Source organism: Sphaeramia orbicularis, chromosome 19 (assembly GCF_902148855.1).
Source record: "Sphaeramia orbicularis chromosome 19, fSphaOr1.1, whole genome shotgun sequence".
Lineage (NCBI taxonomy): Eukaryota > Metazoa > Chordata > Actinopteri > Kurtiformes > Apogonidae > Sphaeramia > Sphaeramia orbicularis.
In genome coordinates, this window is record NC_043975.1 from 9,338,294 (window position 1) to 9,354,183 (window position 15,890).

The 15,890-nt window shown below is 34.1% G+C and overlaps 1 protein-coding gene across 1 annotated transcript in view; it reads left to right on the forward strand.

The window, feature by feature from the left end:
• The window catches only part of cpxm2 (carboxypeptidase X (M14 family), member 2), a 146,981-nt gene that overhangs the window by 48,314 nt on the left and 82,777 nt on the right, over positions 1 to 15,890 (forward strand). Inside the window, exon 3 of the mRNA XM_030122576.1 lies at positions 580 to 689. Within this exon, the coding sequence (XP_029978436.1) occupies positions 580 to 689 (110 nt within the window). The remainder of the gene's footprint in view (positions 1 to 579; positions 690 to 15,890) is intronic.

Below are 15,890 nucleotides of genomic sequence, written 5' to 3' on the forward strand. Positions count from 1 at the left end.
TACAAATATCAAGAATCATAACAATCTTAGTCAGAAGAAAAGCACAAGTTTTCAGGAAACCCTTAATACAGAAAGTTCAGGGACCTGTAAAACAGGGAAAAAGATTGCTATGACCAAGAAATTTGGTGGATAGGATTAAGATATGTGAAAGATTTCATGGACCAAATTTGGTCTTCATATCTTAATCCTTTTCATGTTAGGCTCAAAACTTTTCAGTCGCCCCTCGTAGTGGGTGAAATTTCACATGTCTGTAAAAACATCAGTGTTATGTTAAACTTGGCACATATATAGAGGCAATTGATATGTTGAGGGGCGGGGTTTGTTGTGCCTGGAACCACTTGTTCTCTATGATTTTAATGTCATTTCCTGTGTTTCTATGCCTTTGTAAAGCACCTTGAATTGTCTTGTGTATGAATGATGCTATACAAATAAATTTCCCTTGCTTTTTTTTTACAGTTCACAACAGCTTCACATATTTCACTTCAGATTAACCCATTAACAACTGCAGACAGGAGTCCCTCTGAACTTTACAGATGATACATATAATTTCAATCATGGGCCAATTTTTCCTTCTCCCAGAATGCCCTCCGATGGGACTGGAGACCCTGAAGATTGATGACTTCCAGCTTCACGCTTCCACGATTAGACGCTACGGCCTCGGTGCACACAGAGGTCGCCTTAACATTCAGGTAAGACAGGAATGTAAAAATGCCGCCATGGCTTGTGCATGCTTACAGAACGTGAGAAAAGTCGACGCTTACATATTACCCAACAGCAATATCACCTTCCACCGGTGTCATTCTGGCAACAAAGGAGCAATACAAAAGAAAAATGAAGGGGAGATAGCATCGTTTAATTTTCAGGATCAGTCGAAGTTCACGTTTAGAGCTCCGCAGGAATGATGTCGGCAGGGATATTTGACTTCTGCTCCATTAAATGTGGATGACATTATCATTGTGTTTCAGCTCGCAGTGTATTTTAATACCCCGAAGCTAACTTGACAGAGAAAGTAATACCGCTGCCATCAAACTGAGGGCACATCCCCAAACCTAATAAAAAGGACTGGCATCTGGGAGGAGAGGAATTTCCTGTTAGTGCAAGATGTGCTTTGAGGGTATTAGGCTGCATACAGTCTGCAGCGAGCCTCATCTTCTGCAGGCGGAATCCCACTGCACAATTAATGAAACACACACATACTCTTAATTCACTCAAGACGGCGGTGGTATTACGTTTCAGGAAACCGGCAAAACAAAGGATTTGTTGTTTTGGAGCTGTGCATCTGGGTGTCAGGGATCGCAGAGAGGCACAGATAGTGTCCGTTCTGCAGAGTAATTATGTGGAAATCAGGACGAACACATACAAAGCAGATGTTGAGCGTTGGATCACCGGACCGGGGATTACTTCCAGTTTGATTCAAGCTGTAGACACATTTATTTGATAGTCAGAAAGTTTGTACTTCAACCAGACATGCTTTAAGTTTTGACATTTTCATTGTGGTTTTTAATATCAGTTCGGTTTCAGCGTGAGTTATTTTATTTTCACTTCGAGAAACTAGTTCCTGTTCGGTTCCAGTTTTAGGTTTTCAGGGTTTATGAGGAAAGCCTCGATTTATAGAAGCTGGGAAAAAAAAAAAAGAAAAGAAACAAATATGATTTTTCAAAACCATTGTTCAGTCTCATATTGTGTAAAACCTGTATTTGTACATCATGAACATTAATAATGGGGAGGAATGATGAGAAATTGAGAAAACTTTGCATAGCATAGAATAGAACAGCCATTTAACCCTTTAAACCCTAAGTCTAAAATGGTAGCCTGGACATTTTTTTTATTTTGAGTAACTAAAAGGTTAGAAAATGTGTTGTGAGTGATGTTTAACAATCTAGCAATTATTTACAATTTTAATTGAATTTATTTTCACTTTGAGAAACTGACTAGTTTTAGTTCCTGTTCAGTTCTGGTTTTAGGTTTTCAGGTTTTATGAGGAAAGCCTTGATTTATAGTAGCTGAAAAAAAAAAATGGATAGAAACAAATATGATTTTTCCAAACCATTGTTCTATGGATGTCTCATATTGTGTAAAACCTGTATTTGTACATCATGAACATTAATTATGGGGAGGAATGATGACAAAGGTTAATTTTATCCACACATTACACACCTTAGCATAGCATAGAATAAAATAGCCATTTAACTCTTTATAGTCCAAGTCTTAAATGGTCCACCTGGACTTTTTTTCTTATTTTTCAACAAACTAAAAGGTTAGAAAATATACTGTGAGAAAGTCAATTTTCCCATTTTTTCTTACCACTCTTTTTCACAGATGTCTGACAATCTAGTAATCATTTACAATTTTGATTGAATTTATTTTCACTTCGAGAAACTGACTAGTTTTAGTTACTGTTTGGTTCTAGTTTTAGGTTTTCAGGGTTTATGAGGAAAGCCTCAATTTATAGAAGCTGGGAAAAAAAAAAGAAAAGAAACAAATATGATTTTTCAAAACCATTGTTCAGTCTCATATTGTGTAAAACCTGTATTTGTACATCATGAACATTAATAAAGGGGAGGAATGATGAGAAATTGAGAAAACTTAGCATAGCATAGAATAGAACAGCCATTTAACCCTTTAAACCCTAAATCTAAAATGGTAGCCTGGACTTTTTTTTATTTTGAGTAACTAAAAGGTTAGAAAATGTGTTGTGAGTGATGTTTAACAATCTAGCAATTATTTACAATTTTAATTGAATTTATTTTCACTTTGAGAAACTGACTAGTTTTAGTTCCTGTTCAGTTCTGGTTTTAGGTTTTCAGGTTTTATGAGGAAAGCCTTGATTTATAGTAGCTGAAAAAAAAAAAATGGATAGAAACAAATATGATTTTTCCAAACCATTGTTCTATGGATGTCTCATATTGTGTAAAACCTGTATTTGTACATCATGAACATTAATTATGGGGAGGAATGATGACAAAGGTTAATTTTATCCACACATTACACAACTTAGCATAGCATAGAATAAAATAGCCATTTAACTCTTTATAGTCCAAGTCTTAAATGGTCCACCTGGACTTTTTTTCTTATTTTTCAACAAACTAAAAGGTTAGAAAATATACTGTGAGAAAGTCAATTTTCCCATTTTTTCTTACCACTCTTTTTCACAGATGTCTGACAATCTAGTAATCATTTACAATTTTGATTAAATTTATTTTCACTTCGAGAAACTGACTAGTTTTAGTTACTGTTTGGTTCTAGTTTTAGGTTTTCAGGTTTTATGACGAAAGCCTTTATTTATAGTGGCTGAAAAAAAATGGATGAACTGTTGAGCTTTGAGCGTTGGATCACTGGACCAAAGATTACTTCCAGTTTGATTCAAGCTGTAGACACATTTATTTGATAGTCAGAAAGTTTGTACTTCAACCAAACACGCTTTAAGTTTTGACATTTTCATTGTGGTTTTTAATATCGGTTACAGTTTCAGCATGAGTTATTTTATTTTCACTTCGAGAAAACTAGTTCCTGTTCGGTTCCAGTTTTGGTTTTCAGGTTTTATGAGGAAAGCCTCGATTTATAGAAGCTGGAAAAAAAATGAATAGAAACAAATATGATTTTTCAAAACCATTGTTCAGTCTCATATTGTGCAAAACCTGTATTTGTACATCATGAACATTAATAACGGGGAGGAATGATGAGAAATGTTAATTTTATCTGCACATTACACAAGCTAGCATAGCATAGAATAGAATAGCCATTTAACCCTTTGAACCCTAAATCTAAAATGGTAGCCTGGACTTTTTTTTTTATTTTATTTTGAGTAACTAAAAGGTTAGAAAATGTGTTGTGAGTGATGTTTAACAATCTAGCAATTATTTACAATTTTAATTGAATTTATTTTCACTTTGAGAAATTGACTAGTTTTAGTTCCTGTTCAGTTCTGGTTTTAGGTTTTCAGGTTTTATGAGGAAAGCCTCATAGTAGCTGAAAAAAATGGATAGAAACTAGTGCTGGGCAGCGATTAAAATTTTTAATCGCAATTAATCGAGTAGATTTCTGTGATTAATCACGATTAATCGCATAGTTATATGGGGGGGGGGGGGGGGATTGTTGCTGGCATCAACAGCATGTATTGCCTTTCAGTGATATTTCAGACTTGAAGCACTCCGGTGATAAAAATAATTCCACATGTCAGTGCTTCCAAATAACTTTGTCCTTCTCAGCCCCACCATCTGAAGACATTTAAAATGAAAATGTCCATGGAAAAGACTGGTACTTTTCTCCATGTTTATGTCCACACCAGTTTATTTCCAGTTGTGAGTGATTGACAGGAGTCTTAAGCCCACTAATAAGTACTAAAACTAATAAGCCCAATAATATGTGATGTTCAGTTGTTAAAAGCAAGCAAAGGGGGCCCTCTAGTGGTCGGAATAAGTTGCACTAACATATGTTTTGTCCTTTCGGTGTTACCGTAGTCAATTCGGACATAAGAAGACACGTTTCTTTCACTCTGTTTTTATGGCCCCAAAAACGTTTGCCTGTGAGTATTTTTTGTTCAGTTGTTGTCAGAATGAATAGTGTAAAATATCTCTGATGTGAACCTTTGTTGCTGGATAAAAAGACATTGTAAATTTAAAATTAATCTGTAAATGCTAATCGTTAGCATGTCTATGCATTTCCCCATTCAAGTTAGCATCGAGCTAATCACATCGTAAATAAGTAAAGGTTAGTTCAAAGGCTGGCATATTATACCTAAACACAACCAATGAATTTACATAAAATTATTATGAGCCTGCATGAAGAATTAGCAACTTATCTCCGACTGCTAGCATAAACAAATTAGCTTAAACATGTTAATAACACATTGTAATAAACACATCCAAAATAGCATCATAAACATGTTTCTAACGGCATGTTTGCATGTGAAATTATTTCGCAAACAACAGAATAATTGATACATACAGGCATTGCTTATGCAGCAGTTAAAAAAAGTTTGATTCAGCATTTCTCGTAAAGTTCGTGGGCTTTTCTCCTCAGCTACACCGGCACTGGCGTTTGGTTCTAGTGCGTGTGGAGCACCAAAATAAAAGCATGAGTTTCAAAATAAGAGTCCGTATGTATAAATGAACTAAGACTTGCTTGAAAGGCAGAACGGTATTAACGGGAGATAAAAAAAAAAAAAAATTGTTGGCGTTATTTAATGAATGCGTTAACGCGGTAATAACGCGTTACTTTGCCCAGCCCTAATAGAAACAAATATGATTTTTCAAAACCATTGTTCTATGGATGTCTCATTGTGTAAAACCTGTATTTGTACATCATGAACATTAATTATGGGGAGGAATAATGACAAAGGTTAATTTTATCCACACATTACACAACTTAGCATAGCATAGCATAGAATAAAATAGCCATTTAATTCATCCCACGGGCCGGTTTGAGACCCCTGCTGTATTTGTACATCATGAACATTAACAATGGGGAGGACAAAGGTTAATTTTATCCACACATTACAGAATTTAGCAACACATAGCATAGCATAGCATAGCACAGCACAGCGTAGAATTAAATAGCCATTTAACCCTTTAAACCCCAAGTCAAAAATGGTCCACCTGGACTTTTTTTCTTATATTTCGACTAACTAAAAGGTTAGAAAATGTGTTGTGAGTGAGTCCAGTTTCCCATTTTTCCTTAGCACACTTTCTCACATATGTCTGACAATCTAGCAATCATTTACAATTTTAATTAATATAACAAACAATTTTAATTTAATATTTTTTAACTTCGAGAAACTGACTGGTTTTAGTTCCTGTTCGGTTCTGGTTTTAGGTTTTCAGGTTTTATGATGAAAGCCTTGATTTATAGAAGCTGAAAAAAAAATGGAGAGAAACAAATATGATTTTTCAAAACCATTGTTCTACAGATGTCTTATATTGTGTAAAATCTGTATTTGTACATCATGAATATTAACAATGGGGAGAAATGATGACAAAGGTGATTTTTATCCACACATTACACAACTTAGCATAGAATAGCATAAAATAGAATAGAATAGCCATTTAATGGATCTGAAATCAGTAGAACTAATATCAACATTGTCATGCCTCATTTGCAAGAAGGTCTTTGACAGTCTGCATGTTCTGATGTCAGAGTTTTATTTTACATTTAGTTTACATTTCCTAAAACTTTGATAAATTTAGTTGGATTTTCTAAAGCACCTTTAATTCATTTTACTCATCAAACAGAGTCATGTAGCACATTGAACATATGCAAAATTACAGCTGCAAAGTTATTCATCACTGGAACAAATGACCTTCAAATCCATCCATTTTCTGAGCTGCTTAATCCTGGTGAAGGTCATGGAGATCAAATGACTGAATGAGTAAAACAAATCGATTTTCCTTTTATGTAATTTTCACATATTATCATTCATCAGATGAAAGTGGTTAAAATCAGTAAACGCTTTAAACATGTTTCATTTGACTGATTTCATCCTATTTATGAAGGAGGATTGAGCCAAATGTTAAAATATGATACTATGAGGAGAAAACTGTAATATTTCCGAAAAAGGTGTAATTTTATGAAAATATCCTCATAAATAAAGGGATAATAGAGGAATATTAAAATGTGGAATGCAGGACGTCTCTCTATCTAAGTCTTAAACCTTCAAAAGATTTTAATTATTTGTGAAACCTACATGAAGATAGAATTTAACCCTCCGGTATCCTGTCCAGCAAGGCCCTTACTAAGCACCAAGTGTGCCTTTTTCGCACACTTGTGGAATAATGTTAAAAAAAAAAAAATCATACAGTTTGTTTTTTAATTCTTTTACACTTTTTTCTATTTATCAACTTGATAAATAAAAATACCAAATACTCAATAACTGTCACATTTTTTAACCCTTTAAATGCCGTGTTTGTAATGTAAACAAAGGCAAGTTTATTTGTATAGCACATTTCAGCAACAAGGCAATTCAAGGTGCTTCACACAGGACATTGAAATAAAAAGAAACACATTTAAAACATTGTAAAAGAAACATGTAAGAGGTGATTAAAAACAGCAAGTAAGAAAACAACACATAAAATAAAAGTAAATAAATAAATAAATAAAAGCACACACATATTAAAGTAAGAGTTGCAGTGCAGAGTTTCAAAACAGAATATAAAATTTAAAAGTAAAAAGCCTTTTAGTCAAAGGCGGCAGTGAACAGGTGAGTCTTAAACCTTGACTTAAAAGAACTCAGACTCTCAGCAGACCTGATATTTTCTGGTAGTTTGGTAAACAAACCATTTTTTTGATGCAAAAAAAAACAAAAAAATTTTTTTTTTTTTCCAAAATACTACATAAAAAGTGGATCACATATTATTTAATTTTTTCATCCTGGCATATGTCAATGATTAACTCCAACATTGGTTAATTTGCATCATTATTTTTGGCGCTAGGTCAAATGTTGAAAAATACTAGCATCTGTCACCAAGTGTGCCAAAAATGCACACCTATAAATCAAACTATTAAATATTATACATTGATTTATTTTTCTGCTCTAATTTGATTTTATTTTTGTAAATCCAGGTCAGCCCTAATCATACATATCAAATGGAAGAAATAGTGCGTTTTAGGCACACTTGGGAGACAGATGCTAGTCTTGTAATTTTCTTTTGTTCACAATGTGCACATTTTAGTTGGTGGCCAGAAGTTTAACCCTTTCATGCATAGTGGTCACTACAGTGGACAGTTACTCTACAGCTTTACTCTTGTATATTCATGGGTTTTGTTGTTTTAGTTCCATATAAACCAACACTGTGGACACTTATGCATCATCTCATGAACTGCAATTCATACCATTATTGTAACTTTGCTGTTCTTGATTGGTTTTTGAGTGGATATCAATTGTTAATATTTATTTTTTTGCATATTATCTCCATGAAGTGAGTAATAACCAGTATTAGAATGTGTTAAAATGTGAGAAAACATCAGATTAGCTGCATTAAACATGGTTTCATTTCACTGTTTTCATATCACTTTATGATATTGGGTTTTAAATACATGTTTCTTTGCTTCAAGAGTAAAATTCATGGTGTAGCTGAGTGGACATTTTTGTAACTCCATGAAAAACAGGTTGATTTAAAAAAAATTTCAATTGCATTGTTTTTTTTTTCATGCCTAAAGAGGAATAAAAACACTCAGGAAAAAAAAAAAAAATCTTGATTAAGGTTCTCATAATTCATGCATGAAAGGGTTAAAGATCGTGCAAAAATGAACAACTTTTGAATTCTAACCTTATTTAAATTGTGAAAAATAATACATGAAGTGCAAAGTGTGCATAAAAGGCGCACCTGGATACCGGAGGGTTAAAGTTAAAAAGATATTCATTTTTTGGGTTTCAGCTGATAATTTTGATCATATTTTTTTCTCTCCTCTTAAAAAATGGCAACTTTTTTTCTCCTAGTATTATTTTCTTGTCAGTTTGCTCTAATCTGTCAAATCTATTGAATTCTGTTGCTTTCATTTCTGACTCTAGCTCTATTTGCACAATGTGTAATAGATGTTTGTACTCCAAGTGTCAAAAGTTCACTGAAATATCATTAATTCTCAGATCTGCACTCGTCAGAAATACTCCTCAAATACTCCTCAATGCATAACCTAACCTTTCACATATACATTCATCTGACAGGACATAAAACAGCTCCAGTTTGGCTTTGGTTACGTTCCAATATTCAGAATGTACTTTAACTCATATCAAATCTGTCAACTACTGCATTTTTCCCCCCTTTTTCTTTTTCCAGATCTAGTGATTTAATCCAATGCAGCTGAAAATGAACACTATACATTTAACTTGTCACAGATGAAAGCTGCATGAAAGAAGGAAATTAGCAAGAAAAAGGCAATTATAAAGTATCTTTAAGGATCCGAAGACAAGAAAAGTGGACATTTAAGCATCATAGAGCTTCTTCACATCAGACTCAGCAGTTTTTTATTCTTTTTTTTTTTTTTTTTTAAGTGAAAAAGGTGACAAAATATATCCAACATTACCATTCATAATGATATTATCTATTAGAGGCCTTTCTGTATTTCTTGTTTTATACATATGAAAGTGTAAAAAAAAGAAAAAAAAAGAAAAATTAACCCTTTCATGCATAGTGGTCACTACAGTGGACAATTATTCTACAGCTGATCTCTTGTATATCCATGGATTTTGTTTTAGTTTCGTATATTTCATGCCAACACATGCATCATCCCGTACACTACAACTGATAACATTACAGTAACTTTGCTGTTCTTGATAAACCTGATCTAACATGTTTGAGTGTAAATCAACTGCTTGTTACCGTTATTAGACTGTAATTAACAACAAAAAGATGCTTTTTTGCATATTATCTCCATGACGTGAGTAATGACTCGTATTAGAGTTTGTTAAAATGTGAGAAAACATCAGATTAACAGCAATAAAATGTTTTTATTTCATAATTTTCACACAGTATATCAGTAAATACTTGTTTCTTTGCTTCTCTGGTGTCCAGCTTCCAGCTTAGTGGACATTTTTGCAACTCCATGAAAAACAGCTTCATGAAAAACTTTCAATCGCACTGTTTTTTTAATGCCTAAAGAGGAATAAAAACACTGAGGAAAAAAATCTAGATTAAGGTTCTCATAATTCATACATGAAAGGGTTAAAAATTAAAGTAGCATATGAACTGTTTGCTTCCAGTTTCGGTATTTCTCACTTAAAAACAATCATAGCGTTACAATATCTCTGGGTTCTTTAAACATGACACATGTTTATGCAGAAAAACATAAAACGAAGAAAAAATACATCGAGATTATAAAAAAAGAGGACGTTTTTAGAGGAGTGATACAAATTCTGGGTGGCTACAGGATACGCACTTGATCCATTTGTCCCAAATACGATCAAATGTATCCCTCTGGGTTCTGATAGAGTAAGTCAGTTTTTCCACTTTGAATATCTGCAAGATGATCTCTACCAGTCTTCTATTGTTGGTGGAGTTGGGTTTAACCACCTTCTTGTAATAGATTTCTTGTTGGCTGCTAAAAGCGCCTGTTATAATTTTGTATCCTTCCTCCGTTCTAGTATAGTGACATCACCGAGATATAGATTCACAGTTATAGATAATATGAACCTTAACCCTTTCATGCATGAATTATGAGAACCTTAGCCAAGATATTTTTCCTGAGTGTTTTTATTCCTCTATAGCACAAGTGTCAAACATGTGGCCCGGGGGCCAAATCTGGCCCGCCAAAGGGTCGAATCCGGCCCATAGGATGAATTAGTGAAACACAAAAATTACACTGAATATATTAACAGTCAAGGATGTCAAAATAATTCCAGGTCAATTCCATCTAAAGTGGGTCAGACCAGTAAAATACTATCATAATAAAGTATAAATAATGAAAACCACAAATTTTTCTCTTTGTTTTAGTGTAAAAATAAAGTTTAATTACACAAAAATGTTAATATTTACATACTTACCTTTTACAAAAAAAAGTGAAAAACTTGAACAAATATGAACAACCTGAAAAGTCTTAAGAGAATTAAGAGTAATTGTACCAATATTCTGTCTGTTCTTAAATGTTTTGTGCATTTGTAGATCCACTGTGATCTGTATGTTGTAATGAACATGTGAAAATGAGAAGCTGAGGCCAAATAACGGCATAAATTGTTAAAATTGCACTGTTTTTCTTAATAAATTTCACTTTGGTCATGATTGTTCATGTTTTTCCACATTTTTTTAAAGGATAGTTTGTAGATGTAAAAATTTTGATAATATAATTTTACTTTTTTCACTCTAAAACATAGAAATTAGAAATATAAATTTTGGAATTGATATTATTTCTGCATTATTATGTTATTATTTTAATGATCTGGCCCACTGCAGGTCATATTGGGCTGTTTGTGGCCCCTGAACTAACATGAGTTTGACACCCCTACTCTATAGGCATGAAAAAAACAATGCAATCGAGTTTTTTTTTTTTTTTTTTTTTTTAAGGGGTTACAAAAATTTCCACTCAGCTGAACACCATGCATTTAATTTTTAAAGCAAAGAAACATATATTTAAAACCTAATATCAGAAAGTGATATGGAAAACTATGCAATAAAAAACATTTTTAATGCTGTTAATCAGATGTTTTCTCACATTTTATCATACTCTATTACTAGTTATTTGTCACTTCATGGAGATAATATGCAAAAAAAATTACTTTTTGTTAAAAAAACAAACAAACAAACTGTTAATTACAGTCTAATAACAATTGGTAACTGATTTACACTAAAACAAGTTACTGCAGATCAGATTTAGCAAGGACAGCATAGTTACAGTAATGGTATGAATTGCATCATTTGGGATGATGCGTAAGTGTCCACTGTGTTGGCTGATATGGAACTAAAACAACAAAACCCATGAATATACAAGAGAACAGCTGGAGAAGAACTGTCTACTATAGTGACCACTGTGCATGAAAGGGTTAAAGACCGATATTAACCCTGTAAAGCCTGAAGCATTAAATCATTGACAGAAAATTCCAGTTCTTTGAAACTGGAGCCTTTTGGTCGTTGTATTGGTCCTTCTGAAAACAACCAATTTTTTTTATTTTTTTTATTTTTTTTCACATATCAATTTCTATGTATGAGTTTCAATTTTGTATCATATTTGATACATCGGGTCTCAATGCTCAAATATTATTTTTGAACAAACAAAAACATATTATAACACAAACATGTCTAACAAATTGATAATTCCTTTTCAAAATTGTCAAAGTTCTTCCTCCTTCCTCATTAATGACAGTCTTGTAGTGTCACCGGAAAGGCCTCTGGTGAACAGATTCCTCCCCCTGGTGGATTATCTGTGTATTGCATGAATCTAATTGTATACATCAGGTTTTTCAAGTAAAAAAATATCACACTGATCATGTAGAGCAGGGGTGTCAAACTCATTTTGGTTCAGGGGCCACATTTAGCCCAATTTGATCTCAAGCGGGCCAGACCAGTAAAATAATGACTTAATAACCTATAAATAATGCAAATCCAAGTTTTTCTTTTTGTTTTAGTACAAAAAAACCCAAACAAATTATGAAAATATTTACATTTTACAAAAAAAGATGTGAATAACCTGAAAAAACAGTAATTTCATTTGAAAATTAGTGCAATTTAAACAATATTATGCCTGCACTTATTATTTATACATGTACATTACACACAATGTTCCATAAACATTTGGTAACAGGCAGAATATTGTTAAAATTTTGGAGTTTGGAACGAAAATTTGAACAATTTCTACAATATTCCATCTCTTATTATTAACACAACTACAGATCACAGTGGATCTATAAATGCACAAAAAAATTTAGTAACAGGTAGAATATTGTTAAAATTGCACATCTTTGTTTTTATTTATGTATTTATTTGCATTTTTATTGTGAAAGAATAGTTTTGTAAATGTAAATATTTTCACAGTGTAATGTTATCTTTTTCACTGAAATGTTTTCCACGTAATTTTTCAAAAAGAAAGTTCGCCGTTGTCATTATTTATGGGTTATTGTGTTGTTGTTTTTTTTACTGTAGACCACATTGGTCTGTATGTGGAACCTGAACCACAGTGATCTGGACAGCCTGGACTGTTCAGGTTAATTTTTGCACTTTCATCCCGTGGGCCGGAATGGAACCTTTAGCAGGCCGGATTTGGCCCCCAGGCCGCATGTTTGACACCTGTGATGTAGAGGGCTTCAAAACTCATGTATCAAATATGACACGTTTGGCGTTATAGGGTTAAAGCTCCGTGAATACCACTCCAATATTGGTGCATCTTGGGTCAGTCCCAGAACACATGATAATGATTAGCCTCCTTCGATCCACACCGTCTCCGACACTCATATTTAAAGACACCTCATCAGGGTAAATGCAGAAATGGCCCTTCTAACAAACATTTTTCTCTACTCTAACGAAATGGTAGAAGACCACTGAAACGGGCAGATTTCTTCCCGTTTCTAATCTAAAATTCTTATTCCCGCTTCCTTTTCCCACGTATTTTTGATATGGAGAGTAGACTCTGCAGTTTTTTTTTATGATGAAAAGTTGCACAGACTTCAGGAATGTTCAGATAGAAGAAGTCCAGGCAGTGTTTTCCGGACTCATTCCTCTGACTCATGCTTTATCCTCATCCACTCCTATTATCCAGTAATAAAACACGCACCTGTTTTATAAATCTTCCAGCCTCACTATGCTGCGTTTTATCTTAGATACACACCAAGAGGACATATTTATCGGTCTTATCTGATTCTTGTCTGGGCAGCGCATTCAGACAAACACTGCCTGGTTATTTTTGTCAGCTTAAACTTGTTGATTCTTACATATTTTACCACATCGTCTGCCAACACTAATATAAGTCTGGGACTCTCATTGATTCTTAATAGAAGGCGGAGCTCACATAATCACCAATAACAGGTTCAGATTGTGGTTTTTCCTGAGGAGAAGATGTTGAGATTTAACTTAATTTTGTAATTGACAACTTGGCAAGCTCCGCCCACTGATGAAGAACATGCGATACAACTGAGAAGCACCAGAACAGTTAAACAGACCTAAATGTGAGATTATGTTGGCAACGAAAAAGCATAGTTTCTCACTTCATCTCACATCTGTACTTTTTTTTTTTTTTTCGAACAATCTCTGACTTTTACTCCTTACGTTTCGACACAAATATTTCTACTCCTTATAGGCTCGTTACTTGCTTTTATTATGTTATTTTTTAAATTTTGCATCATAGTACACCTTTCCAACATAAAACCTCCATGGATGGAACCGAAATACATAAATAAAATAACCCTTTTATTGTGTCGAACAGTACATATCAGGCAAGAAGGAAAGATGTAAGAGTAACTGGCTATAGTTTCTCTTCTGTTCCAGCATTAAGTTTTCAGGTTTTATGAGGAGGATCTTAATTTATAAAAGCTGGATGAAAAATGGATAGAAACAAAAATCATTTTTGTACAACAGATGTGTCATATTGTGCAAAACCTGTACCTCTTGTACATCATGACCATTAATATTGAAGGGGAATGATGACAAAAGTGTTATTCACAGATAAAAAAAAAATCACAACATAACATAATATAGCATAGCATAACATTGCATAGCATAGCATAATGTAACATACCCTAGCATAGCATTGCATAGCATAGCATAGCATAGCATAACCTAGCACAACATAACAGCATAGCATAACATAACAACATAGCATAACATAACATAGCTTTGCACAGCATAACAAACCATAGCATAGCATAACCTATTATAACATAACATAGTATAACATTGCATAGCATAACATAACCTAGCGTAACATAAGATAACATAACATAGCCTAGCATAACATAACATAGCATAGCATAGCATAGCATAGCATAACATCCCAGATAGCAAAGAGATACTGGGACAGATCTGGAACAGAATCGCACCCCGACTCGGCCCGAAACTGTTTGGCAGATCCGTCCTGGTGTCCTAACACACATTGGGTCAAAACAGGTACTGCTCCGCGAAACGGATCTTCTACAGAAGCGGTCCAGCTCTGGCCCAGCTCTGTTCAATCACATCTATAATATACACAAGAATCATGTTGGCCCAGATTCATATTACGATTCTGGTCCAGATCAGCATTACAACTTTGAAAATCATTCTTGGTTGTGTGATGGGAGACTGTTCTGTGCCGAATCCGTAAGCCAGCACAACTCTGGAACTGCTAGAGAGAGCTGAAAGACAGATCAGATGCAGATTTGGTCCAAAGTCAGAAAACAGATGTAAGCTTAAACGGATGTAAAGGCTTTAATGTGGATCCTGCCCAAAGGTAATTGCTATCTGGGATAACCTAGTGTAACATAACATAACATAGCCTTGCATAACCTAATATAGCATAGGATAGCATAACCTAACCTAACCTAACCTAACCTAGCATCGCATAGCATAGCATAGCATAGCATAGCATAGCATAGCATAACCTAACCTAACCTAACCGAACATAATTCAATGAGTCTGAGATCAGTTGAACTAATACCAACACTGTGCACCATTTGCAAAGAAGGTCCTGGGTTCGATCCCCGTGCAGTAGGTGTCTGTTGCCATGGTAATGCAGTTATTTCATTTCATTGATATGTTAATAGCCAAGGATGGTGTCTGAAAGTTCACTCTAACATGCTAAATTAATAGGCTAACTATGTCTGAAACCATAGTATAAAATATGCTAATTGCATTGTATTTATGGGTCAGTATTAAAGCATTCACCCTCTGGACACTTCGCCAACATACATATCCCATAATGCAATGCTGTCATAGTCTATTACTGCTGTGACAAGTTGAACAGACCACAGTTACCATTCAGTAGTAGGCCAATCATATATTAGTACAGTTCATGGTACCACTCCAATGTTTACATGTACTATTACATGCACGCCAGCAGAGGTTACCATGGTTACCTGCCCCGAACGGTTACAGTACACACACAGAAAACCTAGAGCCAATATGCCTCCGATAGTGTTAGATATGAATTTAGAAAACTGACTGAGACTGAAATGTTATTTATCAGCCGAACACACTCCAGTTTCATTTGGTAGTAAGTGAAAACAGATGGTTTGTGAGCTTTACTTATTTTGTCTGCAAACGGTCGTACAGTCATGATGTCCACTCAGTTTACGATTACTCATGAGTCAATTTTATTTAAAACGAAAGCTCACATTGATATTATGTTACACATGTGTTCACAAGCCTGCTTTTGAGAAAGACATCTGCTTAATTTCTATAAATTCTATGAAAGTGAGTCACAACTTGATTCATCAGAGAAACAAGGGTCTTAAATCCAGACCAGTCGAGAACCTTGGGTTACGTTAACTTCATGTGCACAGA